This window comes from Pollicipes pollicipes, unplaced genomic scaffold, assembly GCF_011947565.3.
Source record: "Pollicipes pollicipes isolate AB1234 unplaced genomic scaffold, Ppol_2.1 Scaffold_5724;HRSCAF=6776_pilon_pilon_pilon, whole genome shotgun sequence".
Lineage (NCBI taxonomy): Eukaryota > Metazoa > Arthropoda > Thecostraca > Pollicipedomorpha > Pollicipedidae > Pollicipes > Pollicipes pollicipes.
Window position 1 is genome coordinate 52,290,909 of NW_023596746.1, and position 25,977 is coordinate 52,316,885.

A 25,977-nucleotide genomic window follows, 5' to 3' on the forward strand; every position below is an offset into this window, starting at 1 on the left:
GGCGGCGGCGGAGGAGGCGGCGGCGGCGGCGGTGAAGACGCGGGCGCAGGCTCTGCACTCTCGGCCGAGTCGGAGTCGGACGAGTCGCCGCGCGGCCGGCGGCCCTGCTCGTCCCGTGTCCCCTTCACGGCCACCGGGTGCAGGATCTGCGGGTTCTGGCGCCGCCCGAGACCACGGGTCATGGCCGCACACACGCTGTGGTGCAGCGGATCTCGGATTTCGACGGCACTCGGCGCAGCACCATCCTGGACCGCGTGGGGGTGTGTGGCCCCTCGATTCCAAACACCGTGCGGCCTAACACCAATCCACACGCCAGGACGGCACAAACGTGCCCCGTGCGGAATCCACACCTGATAAAGAGGTCATCTGATGACACCTTAGGGCTGAACTGTCATGGTAGTTCTAACGCTGTTGATCCACGTTGTTTTGCCGTCCCAAACAGCTCTACCCCCATCCGCCGGATAACGCTACATCAAGTCAAAGCTTTCAAACACATATATCTGACGGATAATGTAGGCAACCCTGATTAATTTTATATCCCATGCGCTTGACTTTGGATGAGCCTGCACTTCCGCGTACGTGTTTCGTATCGTGAACTTTCTTATCTTCGTGTGCGACGATAACATTGGCGCAATGTGAAATATTTGATATATTGTTCCACCGGTCTGAAGACCTGATCCAACATGAACTTCACCTTGAAAAGCCTCCACCATGAGTGACACTAATAGTTTCATTAGCTTTTAGTCATCAACGACGTGTCTCAGTAACCTTGGTCAATGTCATAATCAGAGTTGGCAGTGGTCAGCTGAAAGGGTTTTTACCAGCCGGTTTTTGCTGATCTAAACCGTCCGAAGAAAACTGACGGAAACTGGCGGTATTGTGGAGCAGATGGCGCGACAATGCTGCGAAGTAAAGCAGCAAAACAGAAAAACGACTTACATGTAACACAAAGGTAGTGTTGCATGGCGCACTGATCGCTTTGAGCAAAGCTAAAAATAAAGGGTGACTGTCAAAAAGCGTAAGATATTAAACATTGGTTGAAAAAACAAACCACATAATTACTGGTACTAACTGACAATGTACACAAATAAATTTGACACAAACAAAAAATATCACGAGATGCAAATGTCTGGACAGCGAGGTTTTATTTATAAAACGACTGGTAGTGAGACTGAATCCAAAATAATATCACAGATCACCGGAATATGAACCAGCACATTACACATGCCAGGAAATTAACTTACTGCCATGGCCCGTGTGACACCAATCCACATCCCAGCGTTTTTTTCAGAATGCACAGCAAAGCCCTAAACCAAAATATATCGAAAACTCTCGTCAATGTACACAATCTGAGCACTCATCAACCTGACCACACTTTTGCTCACCAATGATTGGATGGATTGTGCCATTGGTCACTCATTGGTCGCAACCTCGAAAAAATGACAGACCGACCTGAATTGAAATCAGCATCGTGCTGCATGCATGGTAGACCCAAGTCACAAAAACGAGTCATTCACTCCAGCTTCTTAGAATAGATACCCCAATCCTTGACGCCAATGAAGAGCCCAATATTTGAGCCTCGTACAGTACGTTTTTTTTTTTTTGGTTCGTTCACCCGGTTGCCTATAAGCTGTCCCACTGACCTGCTCCACTGCCGACTTGTGGAAGTCGAAATTGACTGGCTTTATGCCAGGCGACGACATGTTGCTCATGGGAGACTCAACGAACTTAGTCCACTGAAATGGGGCGAACCTCTGTCAAAAAAGCAGCCGTCAAATCACTTCAAAAACATGTCGGACACAGACGACTGTTTCATTGGTCGCTGGACTCCAATCATCAACAGGCGGCAGCCGCCATCGACGTCCACAGACGAACGCCGCACAGAAAAACCCTCGCCGCGTCCGTTCCACTCCACCTCCAGCTTCATCAGCAATCAAATTACAGCATTCGAGCACAGAGACGAGACCAAATTTAGAGTAACACCACCGTAATTTAGCAAGATATCTCGAAGTGTTCACATGGCTAATTTCTCGCTTCGAATGAAAGCCAAGCAGGGCTTGGTCACCAGTCCTGGACCAGCACATGGACGGAAACAGTGACCTCTGCGCCACAAAATCACCGACCAACGAGCTGCCTGACGCGGGAAGCTTCCGTCGCATCGCCATAGCCCGAAACGACCATAAACAGCCGGGCATCCCGACTGGAGCTCACGCAGTCCGTCAGCTACCTCGACCTCGACATCGTCCGCCGGAAGCGGTCAGTCACAAAACGGGGTCGCACCTCCTTGCCCTTGGGCGAAGTCAGCTGGGCGGACGGTGGGCCGCCAGCCGTCGGCTGCGACGGTTCGGCCGGTCGCGGCGCGGACAGGCCGGCGCCCGTCTGACGCAGGATCGACACACGGGTCAGCACACAACCCCGGCCGGCACCCGTCTGACGCAGGATTCACACACGGGTCAGCACACAACCCCGGCCGGCATCCGTCTGGCGCAGGATCGACACACGGGTCAGCACACAACCGCGGCCGGCGCCCGTCTGGCGCAGGATGCACACACGGGTCAACACACAACCGCGGCCGGCGCCCGTCTGACGCAGGATCGACACACGGGTCAGCACACAACCGCGGCCGGCGCCCGTCTGGCGCAGGATGCACACACGGGTCAACACACAACCGCGGCCGGCGCCCGTCTGGCACAGGATCGACACACAGGTCAGCACACAACCACGGCCGGTGCCCGTCTGGCACAGGATCGACACACGGGTCAGCATACAACCGTGGCCGGCGCTCGTCTGGCGCAGGATCGACACACGGGTCAGCACACAACCACGGCCGGCGCCCGTCTGGCACAGGATCGACACACAGGTCAGCACACAACCACGGCCGGCGCTCGTCTGGCGCAGGATCCGCGAACGGGTAAGCACATGACCGCGGCTGGCGCCAGGTAACACGCTAAATGGCGCCATGCCAGCCCGAGATCATATCTCGGCGTCACCTTGCAAAACACCCTAAGAGAACCCATAGCGATTCTGTAGCATCGACTGGAATCTCAAAACAACATCTGCCAGCATGATCCACAACAGAACGCACGCGTCACGAGCCGGCATCAGCGTCGGGCGCGATCACCCTGCATCTGCACAAACACAAACTGTGCGCTGCTGCACCGACCTTAGGCACAAGTGACATTGGCAGCTGATCAGGGACCTCGATCCTGTTCCTCCTGAGCACGACCAGGTGCATGGCGGTGACGAACTCCTCCAGACACAGACAGCCATCTCGGGTGACATCCGACAAATTCCTGCCAAGCAAACACACATGTGGGCCACCCTTGATATGTGCCTATGAGCATCCAGCCCATTGTCTGGCCTGGCCCACACTGGCTTGCGAGGAGCCCTAACTCACACCAGTCCTGTTCTGCTGTAAGCTTCCAATGCACTCCCGGGCTCCACGTAGCTGCCAGCTCAGGCATAGCGCAGGTGCACGTAGTATAGATAATAGCGAGTAATGTCCAGGAGGGAGAATAATGTGCAAATTCACTATCAGATGACATGACGTTCACCTTAAACCCCAAGTCATCAGTCGGCCGGCGTTCAGTCACAGGCCCTGGGCACCCATCTACGACCACCGCTGCTCACCAGATCTTGCTCAGCGCCGCCACAGGCAGCTTGCTCTTCTCAAAAAAGGCCTTGGCAGTGTGTCCGGGTACGAGACCGGCGAGGTCGGACTGCAGCGCCAGGAACTGCTGCACGTAGTACTGGCGCTGCTCGCCGCTCACCGTCCACACGTCCACCTCGTCCTCGGACGAGTGGCGGTCCGAGGACTCGCCCTCGGTCGCCAGCAGCTGGCGCCGCTCGTCAGACACTGGCCGGCAGCAGGCCCACGGCCGTCACGCACGCGCACACGCACACATGCACACTTTGTCATCACCATTATGTGAATGGCAAAATGAAGCAATACAATGTATGACATGTCAGCCAGAGATATGCTGTCACTTTCACTAGAGTTCTACACTAGACAGCCCTCTTTCATAAAATGGGCTGTGGCTGTGGCTGGAGCTGGAGCTGGAACTGGGGCTGGGGCTGGGGCTGGGGCTGGGGCTGGGGCTGGGGCTGGGGCTGGGGCTGGGGCTGGGGCTGGGGCTGGGGCTGGGGCTGGGGCTGAGGCTGGGTTGGGCTGGGCCAGACCAGACCAAACCAGGCCATACACTCACATGTTGTCTGCCACTGGACGCGGCCGGGCCGGGCCGGCTTGGGCGAGTCACTGGCTGGTGAGGAAGCAGAGGGCGAGTCGGCCGAGAGGTGTGGCTCATCTGTGTCAGCTGTTGCCTCCCCATTGGTGGCACCCAGGCTCTGCCAATGGGCCGGGTGTGGGAGCAGTTTAAGGGGTGAGTGCGGGAGGCAGTGAACCCCAAGCCATGGGTTCAGTAGCACAGCAAATTATGACAATCCTGCTACCTAAGATGTCAAATATTGTCACACACAATGTATTCCATTAGATGCTGCATTGTACTTGTTGTTCAGATAATGCTGCACCCTCAAGCTAGCAAGCTGGCAGTAGTCTTGCTTTATGTCATGTCACCTACCTTTGTGGTAAGACAGGGGCAATGGTGAAACTCATCATCAGCAAAATGCAACCGTCATAGTCTCACTGCATTGACATCAAAATATTGACAAGCAGGCTTAGGCATTCCATTTAACAGTCACACATGTGCATAAGTCACTTTAGAACTTATGCATAAACAAACATTTAATTGGTATGATTGGCAAGTCTCCTGTTGTTTGTCAATAATTACCTTGTACTGAATCTCTGCATCTGTATCTGTGTCATTTAAATTTATCAAGTCTGGTGACTTGATTAAGCTCATTTCCTTATCCATCTGAAAAATACAAACAGTTCACAGGGGCCTGACAAAACACTGCATCAATTTAACAGGCACCTAGTGTTTCATTCACCATACAAACAGGCAAGGTTTTAAAAGCAAGTTTTGACTAAAGCCTTATTTTGGAATAAGTGTGTATGGATACCTCAAGTTACATCTACACCTTGAAGTGAGGGCTTCCCACACATCCAGGCCTACATTTGAATGAAAAATGAGCATCCTGACTTTGATGCACATTGATTTTTGAATGAATACAATGCAGGTAGATATCAAAAGGCAAACATGACAACAAGTGCTCATTATCCTGGTCCAGAAGACATTTAGCTTGTAAATTGTTTGTAAACAGCTGTGATGACAGCTTGGTGATCTTCAAATAATCATCCAATCTGTGTTGGATACTGTTGTCTACTCATGAGCCAAGATCTTAATAATTAGCTTACCCACCCAAAACAATATGTGCTACTTTGCTGACATAACAAAACAGCACATCATTAAGAAATTAGTCAATGAGTGTCATGAAAAGCACAGTTGAGCACTTCAAATTTTTGAGCACTATGCAGTCTTTATCAGCTGGCAAGTGAGTGTGACAGAAGGATATCACATCTTTTCACATGAAGCCTGCAAAATACACCCATCCCCATGCATGCACTGCAGCCTCAGAGGGGGGTAGTAGCATCAGCGGGCATCCACGTTAAGATCTCCGATCATTTCTTTCACAAGACACTCGAATCATTGCTTGGAAGTCACGGGGCAAGGGTTCAAGATACAGGAAATACGCCATGTTAAAATATAATTCCATATACACACAAATCAACAAAACCTGGTCTACGCTCATCTCACCCTCCCTTCGAAACATTAGCTTTAAATTCGTCTGCCAGCAACGCCCTAAAAATGCAGCCCAATCCTCACCGTGGGATCAACCTGCCCCGCCGCAAATTCCAGACATCAACAATTGACATATCAACAATTGAATTTAGCAGGCTAAGAGATGGTTATGGCGCGTAAGAGTCAAATACACGCGCAATGCAAGGAACTCAAGGCGGGCAAACCAAACGCACGTCAATCTGCTGCTGGATTGACGGACGTGCGAACCGATAGGTATGAACTTCATACATATTTTGAAGCATCCACTGACAGCAATATCATATGACTTGCATACGGAGTTCACTAAATTCAGTCTGTTTTAAGAGCAGCGGCGTATAAGGTCTAAGCCAGGAGAACCCCAGTAGTGATGACAGGTTCCGCAGCTGTTCTCTTGAAGATAGGCCAACTCCCGAAATGAGACCAAGAGACGGATTCTTAGGCGGATGAAAACGTTTGGAATTGTCAGTTAACCAAATGTCTTTTGGCATGATGTGAATACAAATTGGACATAGAATGATCATAGTTGTCAATGTGCCCTTAAGCCCCAATTAGTCATTGGTGAACAACATACACATTGGCATGCCCTAAAGCACAAATCATCACCAATACACATATCCCATATCTGAGTGACCAATATTGCAAAGGACAAGAAAGACTATACACAAATTGTGTTAAATGTCATCAGTCATTTTTCGGCCCCCCTTTCATTAAGCACACTGGTTATGCTAGATGATACCCATCCTGATCATCATGTATCAAGCATAACTTCTCCTAAAGCATATCATCCATTTGGCATCTGCTAGAGCAGAAAACACAAAAATGCTGATAATTTTGCTTTAAACTATAGAAAGCTAACTGCTTCCAGCTTTAAGCTTTCAATCCCATCTACTTTGCCACACACCTCTGCAACGCCCATGCTGAATGTCATGCTGGTGTGTACCAGGCCATTTTGCTGTGCATTTTTTATTACCATGGCATGATTTTTTGCAGGGTGTATTTGCTGAATATTACCAGTAAAACATGGCAATTCTTTCCAAAATTGGTTCTCTGCACTGAAATTGGTGGTGACTGTGCACCAAACCCTGAGTGCTCAGATTTATGACAGGAAGCTGTGAAATTGGTGCTGTGATGTGCTGCTGTTCATGCTGGACATGTTCAGGATAAATTAAAGTTTTGCAGTGTGACCAGAGTGAAACTGTAACTTAGTGAGGCCCAAATCACCTCTGGACCCTCTCTTCTTTGTTTTGCTCAATTGTCCTCCATTCCCTGCCCCCCCCCCCCCCCATGCACACACATTTGTAATGTAGTTTGTGATTGCCTCAAAGTAACCATGAAAATTTACTTTGTTTCAATGGAGTGGCATGGAGTCTTGGTAATGAAGAAAAATCATGTGAAGTTATGAATGGACTACCCAAAATGATTTCTACTTAAGACTGAATGAAATAAGAAGAAATGGACCCCATACTTCCTGGCTCCTTACTCCATTGACAATTTGGTGCAAAAGCAATCAGCTGCTATGGATGTAAGGAAACTACTGTGCCTCCTGGAGTGAATTGTTTCTATGCCTGGCTCAGTTGTACAGGCAGGGAAGCTGAATCTGAATCTAATCCTAGCCAAAACAGAATGGGTTTTGAAAAGGTATTGGATCCTACTTTAGTCAAGTGCAAGTCAAGTTGTTTGTTTAAAGAATCCCATCTGGCAAAATCTTGTGAAACATGTAGATTTCCTTGTCAGTTCTGCTTTCATCCCTGAATCATTTGTACACCTGGTTTTAAAATGTATCTTTCAAATGCAAATAAACATAACATAGTTACATGTGGTGTGTTGGTGTTGAAGTTCACCTCCTTGTTTTGCAGGTACCAACAAGGCCTGGGGCTGAGTTGTCGTTGTCGAACTGTCCTGATGGGGTCTACTCCACTCTCGCCGCTGGCAGTTGAGCTTCAAAGTAGTGCGATTACTGCGTAGCAGCTCGCTGCCTGTGAATGGGAGGTGCAAGCTTTCCCTGCATACGTCAACTGAGGACGGTCGGGGTAGACTCGTCGTGGAAGGCGCACCAAAATGTCTGGTCGAAAGACAACTGATTACGGGATAGGTGGTCGCTGTGAGGGAGTGGGAACGGCGCAGGCCCTCGGTGTAATGCGTGGTAAAGATGATGGTTTTGTGAGCCAAGGTAAAACAAGAGCGCGAGGATCCTGCGAGCGAGTGTCTAGGCGGGAACACAGCCCCGCTCGTGACGAGAACCGCTGGCGTGAAGACGACCTAACAATCGCCAGCTCCAGACCTGGAAAGCGTGTCAGGCATTTGACAGAGCCCGCTATTGACTCGTCTCAGGTAAAGCCATGCATCAAGCGACGTCGTCTGTATTCTATGCCTGAGGGCATCTTGGAGCCCAGAACTACGGCCAGCTCACAGAGTGACGGCTCGATGGCAGGTGTCGTGAGGCCAAGAAAGACTGTTGATACCGCCAGCAGGCCGAATGAGTCCGTGTATGACATGCTTCTTGAGCACAGTGTGAAGAGGTCGAATCGTGGATGGCATGGCAGACCATGCAGAAAGGCGCGCGGTGGCAAAAAGGCGACTCCGAATCGACAGCGTCGGAAAGTCGCGCCGCCAACGGAAGGAATGATCGGGGAATGTTATCCGCCTGTGCCGGGACGGCAAGCTACGACTGCTGCCGCTCGTAATCTTAGTGGCTCTTCGGGTCAGAAGAGTGAGAATCGGCCCAGTCGGGCAGCAAGCGAGTCTTCGATGAAGACCCTCCATGAAGCTGCCGGAGAGCAGGCGTCGGAGACAGTGCAATGGGTTGAAAAGATGCTCGCCTGCGATGAAGTCCTGGAGCGCGGCAACACCGAGATCTATTTCTTGCCAAACGTGGGTGCGCCAGAAGATGTAGACAGTGATGACGATGATGCGTTTGAGCCAACCAGTGAACTATCCGCGCGCAAGCCAACTGGCACGCCGAAGGTCGACGTTGCCTCCACGCATGAAAACCATTGCGGTCCTAATGGCGCTGCAAATGAACCCGGATGCGAAACCGGCGTCAGCAAGAAAGTGAAAAGTCGTCATGAACCAGAGCCAACTATTTGCGCTCCTGTAATCCTGAATACTTGTACCTCGGAAGCATCAGACTTGCCACTGGACCTTTCTCCAGACCTCTCCATAACGGATTCGAGCGAATGGAAGCCATCCTTTCATTCGAGCTCCAGCGAGCTCCAGGACAGTGGGTCAAACTGGCTCGGAAGCGGCGTACGCATGGCTAAGAGGGCGAAGCGTGTCTACATGTATTCACGCTTCGGTCGCGAGGTTAAGACGCAGCGAGGCACCTCGGCCTCCACGCGAGCCTTCAGGAGCCCCGCAGAGTCCCGCCGAGGCCGCGACGAGGCCACGAGACGTGAGCGGCCGAGGAGGGCGGGCGGCGGCGGGCGGGGTCACTGTGCCGCCGGCCAAGCGAGCTCTGACGCGGCTGACAGCGGCGACGGCTCCGGTCAGGGCGGCTCCAGCCCCGGCTCACTGCTGGTGGAGCGGGACCCGCTGGCGTACCGGCGCCGCTGCCAGGAGTTGGGGCCCAACCTCTCCCAATGGGTGGAGCGAGCTGCGGCGGCCAGCGGCGGCGCTCGACGAGCCGGCACCGCCGGACCGGCGCAAGGCGGCAGCGGCAGCCGCTTCACGTCTCCACGTCACTGCGTGCAAGTGGTGTGCTCAGATCGGGACGACACGCCCACGGGTGCGACAAGTGACGGCGCGTGCACCTCTCCTCCCCCGACCTCAGCGGCGGTCGCTTTGGAAGACGAGCCGCCGGCCTCGGTCGCCGACCGTCGATCATCAGGCGTCGGCGGCGGCGACAGACGCGGCCCGGGTGCTCGCAATCGGGCGTCGGGGAGAAGCTCGGCGCCGGGAGACCAGGAGACGGCAGTGCGCTCACCGACTGCCGAGTCTGCCGCCTCGGGACGGCGCCGATGGGAGCCTGCCGGGCCGCCCGGCGGCCACACGTCGGCACAGGCGGCCGGCCCCGCGACGGGCTCGACACCGCGGTCCGCACCGAAGCATAGCTGCGGCGGTGTGTTCCTGAAGCACCCCAGCGCCGGCGGAATGCGACAGACAGGCACGGGGGCTTCAGACGCGACGGCCCCAGAGGTCGAATTAGACGACACGCCAGAGATGCCGCCGCAAGCGGAAGAGGACCTCGCTAAGGCTCTCACCGCAGCCGTGGGTCCTCGCCACAATGAGCTCTCTCCGCAGCCGCTGAGCCAGGCGCGCGACGTGGCGTCCGACGAGCGGGCCATCGGTCCGGCGCCCTGGTTACGGACTCACCGGTCCCACCAGCAGAGATCAGCCGCGTCCCTCCCGGCCGCCCGAAGGCTTTCAGCCGGACCGCCGCCAATGACGGAGAGCAAGACAGCGCTGCTGGATGGCGACGCACTGAGACGTGACGCAGCAGGACATCGTGAGGATGGGCCCGGCCCGTGCCGGGACGAGGGTGAGGGCGAGGCACGCGGAGAGCATGCACCATGGAGCCGCACTCCCACCGGCGTCTCAGCGGTGGTCTCGCAGACAGGAGCTGGTGACGCGCCTCAGGCTGCTCGGCGCGCCCTACGCTCGGACCCGACACTGGCCGGCCCGGGCCTCGAAAACAGCGGGGCCCAGTACCGTGCCGCGCCTGGACCGGGACCGGTCACTAGACCCAGCGCCCGCAGCGTCGCACCTGGACCCGGCGCCAGCAGTGTCGCACCTGGACCCGGCGTCGGCGTTGCTGCATCAGGACCCGGCGCCAGCAGTGCCGCACCTGGACCCGGCGCCGGCAGTGTCGCACCTGGACCCGGCGCCGGCGTTGCTGCATCGGGACCCGGCGCCAACAGTGCCGCACCTGGACCCGGCGCCCGCAGCGCCGCACCCGGACCCGGCGCCGGCAGTGTCACACCCGGACCCTCCGACGGCGTCGCCCGCCAGCTGGGCTGGCTGGTTGCGCGCTGGCGGCGGCTGGCGACCCTGGAGCGCGCCACGCTGGCCGCACTGGACGCCGCCGCTGACCAGCAGCGCCAGCTGGCGGCGGCGCAACTGCGCGTCTGGACAGCGGGCGGTGAGTGGCGCCAGCGCGCCGGCGCCGCCCTGCTGGCCGCCTGCGACCGGCTCGAACAGCTGGCATAGCTGGTGCCTGGGCCGAGGGGCAGGGACTGGAGCGGGCTATGGCCAGCTGTTGCTGCGACCTGCCGGGGCTCTTAAACTGGCTGCTGTCGGACCCGCATAACACGGCTGGGGCTGCCACGGCTTGGAACTGGGGGGGGGGGGGGGGCTTAATGTGGAAGCTGCCAGCTGCTCAGTCTCGCGGGGTGGCTGCTGGAACTCGGGGAAGGGGCGGGGGGCGGCTGGCGTCCCGTTGATTGGCCTTTACCTTGTGGCAACCCCATCAAATCGAGGCAGAAATTGAAACCGCGCTCTCAGATGTCTCCGGCGTCAGGTATCCAGTGAGTCCTGCAAGTCGCGCGACGCTCAGGTATATCGCGTGCCATTTAGATGCTTAAACTAGGAACGGTATTGATGTTGGGCTTTCAGTCCTTGCTTTCATGTTGGATATCCGGCAGACGTTTATTCTGCGGAGAGGTGAACGGGTGTTGGTCATGCCGCGTTTCCGGCGTTTAATGGATTAGGAGATGCGTGTGGCTTTCTCGCTATTTACTGGACGAATGTAAGTCCGAGGAGCACATAGCCCTTGTTCGTTGTCATCGGTTAATGCGTTTGTTATTTTCTTACAATACATTCAATCGTTTGGTGTTGTGTATTGCCGTGTACGTACCACCTCGTTCGAAAGCACGACCGTAAAGGAAAGGCCGCGTACATTCGCCGCCCGGTGTGCGTCACGTGACTCAACGGTGCCGACCGTCAATAACGGTACCGAGCAACTACCGAAGGCATCCAATGGTCGCCCTCAAAACCCTCGGCTGACGCCATTTCGGCCCGACATTACGTCAGCCGCTTCTCATGATTGGATTTTAAGTTGCTGTCAAGGCGTGAAATCCGGCTTAAGGCACGCTGAGCACTCCATGTTTGTCAAACGTCCAGCAACACGAAGTTGTGCAGCGTCAACACACCTCCCAAAGGTTGCCCCGTAGTTGTGCGCACGTTTGGAATCATTTATGCTCGCCCGGGCCTGCCAACTGACACGTAAATGCACGCTAGGGTACACACAACACGGAGTTGTGCAGCGTCAACACACCTCTCAAAAGTCGCAATGTAGTTGTGCGCACGTTTGGAATCATCTGTGCTCGCCCGGGCCAGCCAACTGAGGCGTAAATTCACGCCAGCGTCCACAAAACACTGGAGAGTTTAACGAACGCCTTCAAAGGTTCACTATCATGAAGAGTAAAGTACTCCGTAAATCTGAATCAAAAGCCAATCGAACCCGCAAAGTTGCCGTTGTTGTCCAGTGGTCGCGCCTGCTCTCCGCAATAATGGAAGCTTTAACAGTTTACTTTTTGACTTGCACTGAGCCGCGGCTGAGCTTCAGCGGCGTGGCTGCGAAGCCGTGATTTCCGTCAGTCAGACCCCCGGATTTCAGACATCGCATGGCACGGCCCGCCAACCGGAAGCGATTTTCTGCATGTATTCGGCACACGACCTGCCAGACAATGCAAGTTCCTGCCGCTTGTAACAGTGCACCAGCAGCCTCAGCTGACTATTCTGGCGTGCGTGGGTAGCATCCCGCCACACGGAGTCAGAAAAACCATGGGGGTCGACGTCAATAACCGATCTAACGCCTGCAAAACCAGCAGGCGGGCAGATGGCCGCGGCTACAGAGACGCGAACTAAGGCAGTGGCGCGACGTCCGGTGACGCCCCCTGGTACAACCGATATGACTCAACAAATTAAATTGCATAACACCATACGACACGTGGAGCGTCCGGCGTCCACTCCCGTCCGTCTGTGACCATGGCACGGGCGCCGACCGTCAAGCCTTGCCGCGCCTCGCCGCCGGGGCCAGGCGCGGCCGGTCGTCAGTCACGGCTGGCGCGGCAGCAGGCCCAGCGCCTGCAGGCACGCCGCCGCCGCGCTCGCCTTGGCCAGCTTCTTGTTGGGGCTGTCTGCGCTCGGCTGGTACGTCACGTCGTTCACCGTCACCTGGCGAGGCGGCGAGAGGCGTGTCAGAATCCGCTGCGCGCGGCACGCGGCACGACGGTCGTGGCGGCCCCGGTCGGCGCGCCGCACGCCAATGTCACGGAGCGACAGCGACGGCGAACCACGCGGCGCACCAACACGTGCGCGGTAGACAACGAACAACACGCGACACCGCCGCGGTAGAGGACGAACAACACGCGACATCGCCGCGGTAGAGGACGAACAACACGCGACACCGCCGCGGTAGAGGAGGAACGCCACACGACACCGCCGCGATACAACATCGTCACAGGTTGAAGAAGGGGCAGGTACCTTGTAGAGGAAATGTTTCTGGTGCGACGGTCCGCTATCAAAAGAGAGCTCAAAGTTGGGTGGCCCCCACCTCCGCTTGGTGCACAGCTCCATCAGCGCCGAGATCGGGTGCTTGCCTGCAGCAGACGGGCGCGTTATATTCGACCACATACATTCATGAAAAGCGCATAAATGGGCCACCAGACTTGCGACTGACCAGCACTGGCACCACACGTGCACAATAAGGCGTCCCTTTGCTGCTTTGTTACCCATGCCCGCACCATACTTTTGTGGCAATGCCGAGAAAAGAGACCATCTGCGTTTCAGCCAAATTGGGCCCGGGCGTCGCCAGTTAGTGATTGCTCTACTTTAGACTTCACGGAACCAATAAACACAGTGACTTGTGCACAGCTCCTCATCGAAAACAAATTAACAAAATACCGCAGAAGGCGGCCAACCCATATCACTCCACAAAGATGGCGACCAGCCCTCGCACACCTATGCTGGAGCGTAGCACGCCGCCCGTGCGCACGCAGCACGCCCACCTGTCAGATCCTTGACGTTTGTGAGCGTGACCTGCGGCTGTCGGCGACTGCCGGGTCGCTCATCCTCCGACACCAGCCCCTTCTTATCCATCTTAACGTCCAGCAGGAGCGGCGTCAGCGAGCCGTCCTTGTTCTTGCCGAGGCCCTGACCCGGCTCCCATCCCATCTTCTTGAGCAGCATTTCGCCCATGCCGCCGCGCACCGGCAGCGACGACTTCAGCTGGTTCTGCAAGCGGGGCGCGTTAGAACGCGGCGCCGCCGCCGGCCGCGCACACAGCACACCCGCCGAACCCCGTCCATGAGCCACACAGCGGTGACGTCACTGGTGAACCTCGGCCGTAAGGGCGCAGCACCGACGTATGAGCGAGGCGCGCGCGGCCCGGCCGGCCGCCGGGGCCGACTGCTGGAGCGGCCGGCGCCGGGCCCGACAGGACCGCGCCCACTTACCACCGGGACGTCTCACCGGGCCACAACGGGGGGCCAGGCCGCCGACGCACGCGCCGCCGACGCTGTGGGACAGCACTGTCGGAAAACGGCCGTCAGTTAAGCTTGGCGGCGCACGCGGCCGGCCGGCCACCACCCGCCGGCGCGTCTCTATGGGTTCATCCCCTGCAGGCCAGAAAGCCCGCACATGGTAAGGGAAGCCCAAAGATCCAATATTCAACGACTTTGCCAGGTTCCGTCCTAAGGTCAGAACCTGCTGGAAGCCGCTGGAACCGCCCAGCTCGATCCAGCACCCAATGCGCGCTGCGTGGCTAAACCCGGAACTCACCGAGCGCTGTATGACCTTAATCAGCACCCAGAGGGTGCATGAGGCCGTTGCTCCGTAGCGGGGGTGGGGCCGGCCGGCCAGCAGGGTCAGGACGCGGGTACAGAGAACCCGGCCGTGCTGGCACGGCCGGGTCCGTCTGCACGCGCCGCAACACACACGCCACCAAGCTTAACTGACATCCGGCGCAACAAGCAACACACTGACACAAAACGCATTCCGCGGTCGTCCGCCACATAAAAGCATTGAATGAAACACACAAACACGGTGAATTCTGGTCGCAAATACACAGTGATCACCATCTTAAGAAGGCCAACAGCTTTAATCGGGGCGCAGTGCCGGCCTGACCAGACTGAGGAGCAGCACGGTGTACGGACGCCAGCTGAGTAACACCTTTTTGGCCCAGGCCTGTTGGCCGGCGCTCAGCTCTGCCACCGAGAGCACGCGCGCCCCGGTCGAGCCATTGAACTGGCCTGGCTGGTGACGAGACGTGGCCCACGACTGCATCTGAAACAGGACAGCCGGACCCTTCAGCGACGTGGCCCACGACTGCACATGCAATTTTGCGGTTTTATGGACGACGGGCAAATATCGACGGTCCTTTATATCACAGAGCACACAAGTCTAAGCGTGCAGGTTAGGTTCACAACTTCCGAACTATCAACACACGACAGATCTTCGATCTATCAGCGTGATATGATGATGACATGATAGTATGACACACCTCGATCAGTTCACCCCGCCTGGTCCCAGCAACCCTGCACTGTGAGCTGCGCGAGCACGATTACAATGCATTACATTTCAAGCAGTACAGGTTCCTGCTGAGGGCGGCACGTACGTCCTGCTGGGCGCTGGTTATCAGGTGCTGGGCCTCGGCGTTATGCGGATCCTGCTGCAGCTGGCGCAACGCCGTCAGACGGCGGCTCACGATCGCGTTCAGGTCCAGCTCGGGCTACAGCCACACAGGGCACACAATCAGGCGACGGCTCACGATCGCGTTCAGGTCCAGCTCGGGCTACAGTCACACAGGGGCACACAATCAGGCGACGGCTCACGATCGCGTTCAGGTCCAGCTTCGGCTACAGCCACACAGGGGCACACTATCAGGCGACGGCTCACCACGGCGTTCAGGTCCGGGCTTGTTTGCCCCAGGTTCAGACCAAACACGAGTTTTTGGACGCATCAGCACGAACCTCGTTCACTACCCGCCCTACTAGCTGGATCAGTTTCCCACGACTTCTCCCACCGCCCGCGGACGTTCTGGGAGCAATGCACTGCTGTACAATGTGACTCCTACGGAATAGATCACTGATAAACCTGGATCGGGCGCGTTTTTCGCACCTTATAGACGAACTTTGAACCGCTCCTCGTATGTCATACCCAAATTCAGTCGCCACGACGGACGAGCACAACAAATGCGCACTTAAGTCCGTCGAGTACGCGACATCCGCAGAAGACAGCAAATCAGCCGGCGGGCAACATCACAGCGCGCGTCCTTCGCAGCACAGACCGAGCGTTCGACTCCACACCCTAGCGCACAGGGTGTGTATGTTGGTCGGCGGTGTGGTGGCGGCTCGGAGCCAGCGCCTCCTCCCGCCGTGCGGACCACTCACCGCCGGCCGGGGGTCGGGGAACACGCTGTCGGTGCTGGCCGGCGGTGTGGCGGCGACCGGCGGTGGCTCGGGAGCCGGCGCCTCTTCCCGCTCCGTCGTCGACGGGACGACGGCGGCCGGCTGGGTGGGCTTCTCTGGCGCAGCGGCGGCGGCCGGCACCACCGGCACCCACTCCAGCTCTGGCCACCGGGCGGAGATGGGTTGGGGTCAGGGTGGTGACGGGCCGGGGTCAGGGCGGTGACGGGCCGGGGTCAGGGTGGTGACGGGGCCGGGTCAGGGCGGTGACGGGGCCGGGTCAGGGAGGTGACGGGCCGGGGTCAGGGCGGTGACGGGGCCAGGCCAGGGTGGTGACGGGCCGGGGTCAGGGCGGTGACGGGGCCGGGTCAGGGCGGTGACGGGGCCGGGTCAGGGCGGTGACGGGGCCGGGTCAGGGAGGTGACGGGCCGGGGTCAGGGCGGTGACGGGCCGGGGTCAGGGAGGTGACGGGCCGGGGTCAGGGCGGTGACGGGCCGGGGTCAGGGCGGTGACGGGTCAGGTCACGGCAGTGACGGGTCGGGTCAAGGCCGTGACGGGCCGGAGTCAGGGCAGCGAGGGGCCGGGGTCAGAGCGGTGACGGGCCGGGGTCAGGGAGGTGACGGGGCCGGGTCAAGGCAGTGACGGGCCTGGGTCAGGGCGGTAACGGGCCGGGGTCAGGGCGGTGACGGGCCGGGTCAGGGCGGTGACGGGCCAGGTCAAGGCAGTGACGGGCCGGGGTCAGGGAAGTGAAAGGCCCGCCGTCGCCGCCGGCGGCTCGCCGGGCACCACGTGCCGACCGTGTCGGAGGTCAATCTAACGAAGCACGAGAACAAACTACACCGTTTGCAGATCCCACCCCATTAGCAAGCTTATCGGAAAACTTGGCTTTACTTTGGTTCGTGTTCATACCAGACCGGATGCATCGGTGAAACTTAAAGTTGGCGGCTCGTAAGCTCCAACAATGAAATTTAGGTGTCACGTTTGCGTTGTTTCCCATGCCATCGTGAATCCTGCACGTTTGCGAAGGAATGTGCCGGGCGACCAAGCATTAGGTGTCATTTTGACTCGTTCGCATTGTAAGTTAATCTCAGGGAAAGAATGTTTCTGAAATGAAGAGAATACGCCCTGTAAGCTAGTCCACCGCTGTATGGGGTCACCTGCTGCATGCACGGTCTTAGGTGGGCCACCGTAGTACCTTTGGAGAGAATGATCTGATTCAAACACCAGTGGATAAACTTGACCTTATTCACCATGAATCAATTAAGTTCATTTCACTTGTGACCTATGACACCACGCATCACGAAAAACACGCACAATTCGTGCATATCAACGAGGATGGGCACAACTCCTCCACCGGTAGTGGCGATGAAACCAGCAGCAGCCCCAACTACCCTGGGTCCTGACCTGACCTGTGCTGACCCTGGGTCCTGACCTGACCTGTGCTGACCCTTGGTCCTGACCTGATCTGTGCTGACCCGTGGTCCGTACTGGCCCTTGGACATGTGCTGACCCTCGGTCTTATGCTGACCCTTGGTCCTGACCTGACCTGTGCTGACCCTAGGTCCTGACCTGACCTGCGCTGACCCTAGGTCCTGACCTGACCTGTACTGACCCTTGGTCTTGACCTGACCTGACCCTGGGTCCTGACCTGACCTGTGGTGACCCCTGGTCCTGACCTGACCTGTGCTGACCCTTGACCCATACTGACCCTTGGTCCCATGCTGACCCTTGGTCCTGACCTGACCTGTGCTGACCCTTGGTCCTGACCTGACCTATGCTGAGCCTTGGTCCTGACCTGACCTGTGCTGACCCTTGGTCCTGACCTGACCTATGCTGAGCCTTGGTCCTGACCTGACCTGTGCTGACCCGTGGTCCATACTGACCCTTGGTCCTGTGCTGTTCCCCGCTGGACACGGGGAACTGCGAGTTGAGTTTCATCACTTGCGCCTGCCTCTCCGCGTGTGATTTTACCGGCAGCTGCGGCGCGTTCTGGAAACAGGTGTTAAAAGGTCAGGCCTGGCAGTCAACGGCATCTTAAAACTCACAACTCATGAGTGTGGATGTTCTGCATCATCTGTCGCACTAGGTTTTTGTTCATGCAATCTGACAGAAAATTTGCGTTGATGCCTTTTGTTATTTTTTTCCAGAACAGCGGCAAGCGCCTCGTATCGCGTCCTTCCACCTTGCCGACTGACCCGGATCTTCATAACGATGTGGGAGGGCCGCTCGCGGACAGCGAACGGGTGGTAGAAGGCCGCCTCGTCGTCGGAGCCGGGTCGCGCGCCTCTCGGCACGGCCTCCTCCCGCAGCCGACGGCACATCTCTGCCCGCACAGGGTCAGCCGCGCTGCTGACAGGCACAACTCTGCACACGCCGGACAGCGCCGCCCCAGGTGCGACACTCGTCTGATTCAAACAGCCGCGCAGGAGGCGGCGGACGGATGCCGGGCACTGCCCTCGCCCCACCCCCAGAATCGCTCAGCCGCCCATGACTTGAGCGTGCCGCCCATCACCTTAGACACGCCCGCCTGGACCTGCCAGGCTTATTTGCCCCGGCTTCCCCTCTCCCTCGTCGGGACTGTCTGCTCTCTCTCTCCCATCCCCCTCCCATTACCGCCAGCCCTCTCCGTAGCGTTCTGTCCTCTCCGGAGTGTCCTGCCCTCTCCGGAGTGTACTGCCCTCTCCGGAGTGTCCTGCCCTCTCCGTAGCGTTCTGTCCTCTCCGGAGTGTCCTGCCCTCTCCGGAGTGTCCTGCCCTCTCCGGAGTGTCCTGCCCTCTCCGGAGTGTCCTGCCCTCTCCGTAGCGTTCTGTCCTCTCCGGAGTGTCCTGCCCTCTCCGGAGTGTCCTGCCCTCTCCGGAGTGTCCTGCCCTCTCTGGAGCGCCCTGCCCTCTCCGGAGTGTCCTGCCCTCTCCGGCGCCGTCACGCCGACTGAGTGCCCCACCACTCCGCCCGCCCTCCCCCTCTCCCGGCCGTTACCGCCTGACTAAGCCTGCCCCGCCGCCGCGCCGTCTACTGACCGGTGAGCTGGTGCAGGTCACGCGTGGTCTCGCGGCGCGCGTCGACAGCGGCCGACTCCAGACCGGCCGGCAGTCGGCCCTCCTCGCCCAGACGCAGCGCGTTCTGGCGCGCCACCTCCAGCAGTCGGCGCTTGTCGATGCGCTCGCGCAGGTCGGCGCGGTCCGGCGTCCGGTCGCGGGAGCGGGAGCGGGAGCGGGACCGGCGGCTGCCAACGCACCGGTGGCGACGGGTCACAGTCACCAGCGACAGCGGCTCAAGTCCGTCACGCAGGCCGCAGACGTGCCGTGCCGACGTCATATCTGAGCACGAGTGAGGGACGCCGCAGTATTGTACATACAACAAAAGAATGAACAGTCCATGGAGTGCAGCGGCCATTTAGCAGATCTACCACGGTCGGCGAGCGGTTGAATGTAATATTTCAGCATGTTGAGTCACAAGCAAACGCTCTTCCGCCTTCTGAAGGTTACATGGCATGCACGACAAAAACGAAGAAGACAAACGTGGGGTGGGAGGCACACATAACGATATCACGAGCAGGGCGGACCGCCGTCACCCCAGTCAGGCTAAGGCCTCCATGCCAAACACTTCTCCCGCCTCTCTAACGGCCCTCTCGAGCCGCGTTTACTGGTGGGGGCCGGCCGTCCGACCGGCGTCCGCCTCAGCCCCGCACCTGCGCCTGGCGCGCGCACCAGCACGGCGCCGGGACCCGGTGCGGGAGCCGCAGTCGTACCGCGGAGAGCTTGACCTGTCCCGCCGCGAGCCTGGCCGGTCACCGCCGCCGCTGTCAACAGCGCGATGTCAGCCCGGGGTGGGCCGGCGGCCGCGCTTGGCCCCGCGCTGCGAAACTTCTCTCCAGTGCGTGGTACGCCGTCAGAAGATTCGAAACATACGACATGTCGGTCACTGGCCGTCGATGACATCGGAACTCGGACCGCACCGTCTACGTCGGTCCCTTTAAAACCAACCAAGCATTGTTCCAATGCCCTTGTAAGCGTGTATCCAAAGTGACCCTTTCCCTTCAGCAGCCCAGGTGAAGAAGCAAGGCGGCTTCAGGCGCAGGCGCAGGCACAAGATCCGCCACAATGTCACAAGTCAACGCCAGCCTAGAATCCCCCACCGTTTACGCTCCCCCCCCCCACCCCTCCCCCATGTGATATCCCTCACCCGTCATCGGCGTCCAAAGTTTGGCCGGGTGTCACTGAGCCCAAAGGCAATACCCTACCTGAAAGTCCGCCGACTGGAAGATCTGCTGCCGTCCCTGGCTCGACTGTGATGTCGCCTGAGAATACAGCGGAGCACCGAGCGACAGTCAGAGCCCGGGCATGACGCGCCCGACGTGTCTGCGCGGCTCGTGTCTCCGCTTCAATATTGGACGTTAAACAGCCGCATACATGCAGTGTACAACTCTACAAACATTGAAGCACATACAGGAGGTGCAACACATTTCACTTAAAATGCATCGCCGTACGAGACCAGCCGATATTCGTGATTTCAACTTAAGGCTGTGCAACAAAAATATATAAACAACTGGCTCTAAGTAGATGTTTGAATCAGGTCCCCGAAGAACGCTAACATCCTTATCGCCAAATAAAAAGCGCACGTGACGAACTGCAATGTGTTTTGCGTGCCGACATACTGCAAAATGACTTTGGCACCAAACCAACACAATGTGCGACGTAAAACAGCAAACAGGAAAGCGTGAAACGACTGGTGCACGCAGTCGGCATGAATGGACAGGCACTTAAAGCAGGACCACCTTTCACCACCGCTCCATTGGCTCACCTTTTTCGGTGACTGGACGTATCATGACTTTTCTTGTGTGACTTCTTTGCCTTACGCCCGACACCTTTGATCCTTGGTTCTTCGATTCCACTGCCAGTTGCCTCTCCTTCGCTGGCAATCTCTCCGTCGCTTTTGACCTCACCTGAGAAAAAAAAAACTGCGACTGACGACCGTCTCTGCTCAGCCCCAGCGACTAGTTCTCACAACCTCAGAACGTGCAAGTCGCGGACCTCTATACGTCTACCCCTACCTTTTCCTCCTATCTCTATCCCGGTTATCCCTGTCCACTCGCTATCCGAGAAGCTGTCATAACGATCAACATTATGAGCTGTGACGCCGGCCGCCCATCCAGTCTTCCCCTCCCTCGGCCGTCCCTGAACAGTCCTCGCCTCCCCGGCAGTCCCTGAACAGTCCTCCCCTCCCCGGTCGTCCTTGAACGGTCCTCCCTCCCCTGCTGTCCCTGCGCAGTCCTCCCCGCCCCTGCCATCCCTGTACAGTCCTCGCCTCCCCAGCCGTCCCTGTGCAGCCCTCGCTTTCCCCGGCTGTCCCCGTACAGTCCTCCCCTCCCGGCCCTCCCTGCACGGTCCTCCCCTCCCCGGCCCTCCCTGCACAGTCCTCCTCTCTCCCGGCCGTCCCTGTACAGTCCTCCCCCCCGCGGCCCTGTCACCGCCCCTGTGTCACCCCCTGTACAGTTACACAGTCTGCCAAGGCTGTGATGGTGTCGCCCGTGGCCGCCGTCGAGCCCCGGCCGACAGCCCACCTTCTACAGCCGGCCGACAGGGAGTCGGCGAGGAGGGCGAACCGCTGCTGGAGTCGGTCAGCTCGCCGTCTTCGTACCGCTGGGCCCGCTCGGCCTGCCGGCGGCGGGCCTCCTCCTCCACCTGACGCACCGTCTCCTCGAACACCGCGGAGTTCTTCAGACTCTTGATCACGATCCCGACGCGGCACAGCTTCGGCGCCTCCCCTGGTCAGGCAGGGCACCCGGGCTTAGCTCGGCGGCGTTGGTAACGCGGCATAGCCTCGGCGCCTCCCCTGGTCAGGCAGGGCACCCGGGCTTAGCTCGGCGGCGTTGGTAACGCGGCACAGCCTCGGCGCCTCCCCTGGTCAGGCGGGGCACCCGGGCTTAGCTCAGCGGCGTTGGTGTCAAAATGGTAAAGTGAAACAGTGAGGGACCCTCCAGATTGCACGCTTCCCCAAAGCATGACGAGACATCTCAAAAGCATGCCGCAGTTGTTGCAGCATGAGTAATCTGAAGCTCTCGTTTGCAGAAGGCTCACTGCTTACACTAACATATTGGTTGGTGAAATTAAATGTCCCCGGGCCAAACATACCAGGATTTACTTCCTGATGCGTGAGTGTTTGCGCGATGGATGCATTGCACGTTGGAATGAAATGTCGCCGGTTTGATTCCAGCACAGGAATCCGTCCGTGGCTCGGCGCACGCGAGCGGGGCGAGGCGTGTGCCATAAACACGGTGACTTGTGTCGATATTATCTGTAACGTCCGCGAGCTTAACACGCGCAAGGGTAGCAGCAAAGTATCAGAGATGGATAGATGAGGTCGCCAGGAGATCACATTACTCATAAACGCGGGTCTTTAAAACCTTTAGTTGTTACCTTTAAAAGTTGGAAGGAGACTTCAGCAATCATGCACGCATAATAGTTCATAACTAGAGAAAGAGAGGGAGAGAGCGAGAGAGCGAGAGAGCGAAAACGAGGGTGGAGACAAATGTGAAAGGTGAATCTACACTTCACGGCCACGCCAAAGTTGTGTGCGGTGGGGTTCGAATTCGTTCGCAGCATTGTGGGCCTGAGTTTGGGCGTAGTTCCGGCAATGTTTACCGACAAGAGCTCCAACAAGCAGCTTGACAATGTCCGACATGCTTGTCGCGCCTGAACCAACTCTAAACAGGCCTCCATCGGAGTCGGTACTCTCATCTCGCAGCGGCGCAAACAAAAGCCACTCGTCTGATTCAGTGAACTAACTCTAAACAGGCCTCCATCGGAATCGGTGTTGTCATCTCGCAGTGGCGAAAACAAGAGCCACGCGTGTGATTCAGTGAACCAACTCTAAACAGGCCTCCATCGGAGTCGGCGCTGTCCTCTCGCAGTGGCGCAAACAAGAGTCACTCGTCTGGTTCAGTGTTTTCTGGGACGTCTGTGTGTCTGGGTGCACATCTGCCTGGCCCGACGCACAACAGACTGATGTACGAACGCATGTAAAATGTGCACGCACAATGGCTTCGCCTTGCTGACGGTCCGCGACGACAAAAAAAATAATTATGATTACATACCAGGGTCGGCCACGTCCCTTGTTAGACGGATTGCCAGCTGGCGGTTCAGCTGCTGTCAAGGTAGGCCACTGAATACTTGTACTACACTGTGTATGTCGGAGAAAACAGATGCGCAAATGCCAAGCCCTCGAAAATGCATCCCAAAGTATGAGCAACTATGAGTTAAGCCCCCCCCCCCCCATTCAAAGGAGACAGCTATTCCCCACGGACAAAGTTCGCCGTCATCCGATGTCCCGAGGCGCGGAACGCCGCCACACGTTTCCTGGGCCCTGGTGACCCGCAAGGGCCACACAGTTCAGACATGGTGAGATCCACATTACCTTGTTGGAATGTGAGTGGACATGACGTCACAGGTGGCGGCGCTTTGACCGCCAAAGGCGTGGCTTCATCGCGCATCGAACTGCTTGCACATGACCAAATGTTCGAACACAAAAGAGGCATTGAAATGCAAAGTTATCCTCTGCTTTTGCAACAACCTCTACAAATCGTTTCAAATAGCGCAGGTGCGATGACCACAGCTGGTGTCCTGATGCCGACAATACATAAGGCTGACTTTCACCGCGACTCTCAAGAATAATGAGGACGGATCGCACGTCCTCACTCAACATCACACGTGAGGCCATTTCACACCAGCGGATACATCAGCCCCTGCGTTGACCAGCGGGTGTTGCCAGTTACCTTTGCCGGCCAGCGGCTGCGAGCCGTCGCTCCCTGGCGGAGCGGCGTCAGCGGCCGACGTCAGCGCGCCTGCGCTGGGCATCTCCACTGCTTGGTGGAGGTCCTGGCAGTCACCGGCGCCCGGGTTCCCCGAAGGCCCGGCCGGGAGTTGGAGGGCCGGGGTCGGCTGTGCGACACCGGTGGCCGGCGCGGGCGCGGCCTGCTGCAGCTGGCCAACCTGCTCCTGCCGCCGCGGCGCCACCGCCTGCCACTGGCCGATGGTCGGCGGCCGCGGCGCCGGCAGCTCGGCCGACGCGGCGTCCCCGGCGGCGGCGCTGACGGCGCGCGCCCGGTCGGCCGCTACGCCCCTCGCTCCGCCGTCCGCCTGGCCGTCACGGCGGTGCTTGCTGACGCTCGGCGACGACCGAGAGTCACGTGACAGCCGCTTGGAACAGTCACCGTGCTCACGTGACAGCCGCTTGTCACCCCCCTCCGGCGACAGGGTCCGGCTGCGGGACGACCGCCGTTTCCGCCGATCGCGGGAGGAACGCTGGGCATTTCGGCCGTCACGAGACTTGTTAGGCGCCGAAGTCAGCGCGGCAGAACTGATGAAGGTCGCGGTAGAAGTCTCCCGATCTTTCTCCTGAGAAGGGGACCGGCTACGCCGGATTTTGCACTTCTTGAACTCTCCATCTGTGGAAGAAATGGATCGCTTCCGTGTTTTCTTTGACACATCTTTTTTATCTTTCGATTCATGACTTTTGCTTGATGTCACATCGCCATGGGATCTGTGCTTCTTTTTCTTTTTGTGCTTATGTTTGTGTTTGTGTTTGTGCTTATGCTTTTCTTTCTTCTTTCTGCCTTTTTTCTTCTCTTGTTCAAGCACGTTTTGGGGGTAAGCTAGATCATCGGGGCCAGTCTCAACTTGGTCTGATTTGGTCGAGTTTGTGTCCCCATCTGTTTCCACTTTTAGCCTTTCTGTATTAAACATTTTGAACAGCTCAGACAGAATGTCATTTGATGATTTCTCTGTTTTGACAACATCTTGCTTTGGCGTCGATTCAGACATCATATAGCTCAGCACATCTCAATGGCTCATGCACATCTGGAACATAGTATGTAATCACTGCCACCAAGCAATCTCAAAAGCTGACCACAAAAGGCACCTTAGAGCATGGAAGCAAGTCATAGAGACTGATTAATTTTAGCTTCAAACATATATCCATGTGACAGTGAAACAAAGCATCAAAGGTACATTTATTATTTCCAGTTTGGTGGGAAATAAGGAATACCTATCAACAACCCATATTTTGAGATTGAGGCAATAACAAAAAGAAAGCAATAACAAGACATTTCTGAATCCTGTCATTAACAAAACACAGAGAAGTGTAGGCCAAAGAAAGTGAACAATCCACCTGAGATAACATTAGGGGCTCAAATTAAAGCACTGGTAGTAACAGCAATTTCAAAAGGTTGTTTTATATGTGTTGCATCAATACAGCACACATCTACATATCAGATATGTACATTTATTTGGATCAAGTCCTTGCTACGCATAGCTTATTGCAAAAACCCAGACTCCAACACTGCAGAATGGGCCCACTGCAACAGGTAATTGAAAAAAACATGCTGTGACCATGCAGTGGCATGACCAAATGCCTTATACCCTATGCCAGCTTGCCCCATACCAGCTTGTGTATTTCATAGCTTATTGTCTGCTGACAAGGAGGCACAGAGATATATGAACAGGGCTGACTTTCACAATGATGCATCCAGGTGCAGAGCTTGGTAACAGGCAGCAGCCAGGTGCCAAGCTTGGTATCAGGCAGCTGAAGCAGAATTTCTATCTGCAAGCATGGCAGCTATCCTTGTCCATATCTATCTATCAGCTATCCTTATCCACTTTCATTATCCACTTAGGTATCCACCAGTTCTCATTGGGCTTGGGGCAAATATTTGGGCAAATGTAAGGGGCATTTGGGCAAAAATAAGAAAAATAGCTCAGTTTTCTGAGTTTTCACATAAGAGATTCATTAAGTGTGGTAACTCATGCTATCTTGGGACCCAAGCCAGGGTGATATAACTAACTTAAGGTACCTGTCCATTGTCATTGGTACCTGTCTTAAGGTACTGTGTAACTTAAGGT

The 25,977-nt window shown here is 57.0% G+C and overlaps 3 protein-coding genes across 3 annotated transcripts; 1 reads left to right on the forward strand and 2 right to left on the reverse strand.

Moving 5' to 3' along the window:
- Positions 1-5,813, reverse strand: LOC119103772 (ralBP1-associated Eps domain-containing protein 1-like; the record flags this gene model as incomplete). Its single annotated transcript, XM_037227420.1, is given in 9 exon segments — positions 1-33; positions 36-155; positions 1,644-1,736; positions 2,281-2,379; positions 3,164-3,293; positions 3,631-3,856; positions 4,206-4,344; positions 4,788-4,871; positions 5,784-5,813. Coding segments are annotated over 8 exon segments (924 nt in total), but the record flags the coding sequence as incomplete, so codon positions are not given.
- A 131-nt stretch (positions 5,814-5,944) lies between these two features.
- Positions 5,945-10,883, forward strand: LOC119103184 (uncharacterized). Its single transcript, XM_037226631.1, has 3 exons — positions 5,945-5,972; positions 7,595-9,146; positions 10,773-10,883. The coding sequence occupies exons 2-3, from the start codon at positions 7,797-7,799 to the stop codon at positions 10,881-10,883; spliced, it is 1,461 nt and encodes a 486-aa protein (XP_037082526.1). The 5' UTR covers positions 5,945-5,972; positions 7,595-7,796.
- Positions 10,884-12,522: 1,639 nt separating this feature from the next.
- On the reverse strand, positions 12,523-24,049 carry LOC119103978 (protein SON). Its single transcript, XM_037227692.1, has 14 exons — positions 23,853-24,049; positions 21,642-21,845; positions 20,882-21,023; positions 20,322-20,378; positions 19,770-19,880; positions 19,099-19,304; positions 18,277-18,404; positions 17,965-18,070; positions 16,067-16,245; positions 15,292-15,405; positions 14,847-14,960; positions 13,685-13,910; positions 13,161-13,276; positions 12,523-12,851 (listed from the first exon to the last, which is right to left on the reverse strand). The coding sequence occupies exons 1-14, from the start codon at positions 23,932-23,934 to the stop codon at positions 12,732-12,734; spliced, it is 1,905 nt and encodes a 634-aa protein (XP_037083587.1). The 5' UTR covers positions 23,935-24,049; the 3' UTR covers positions 12,523-12,731.
- Positions 24,050-25,977: the final 1,928 nt, after the last annotated feature.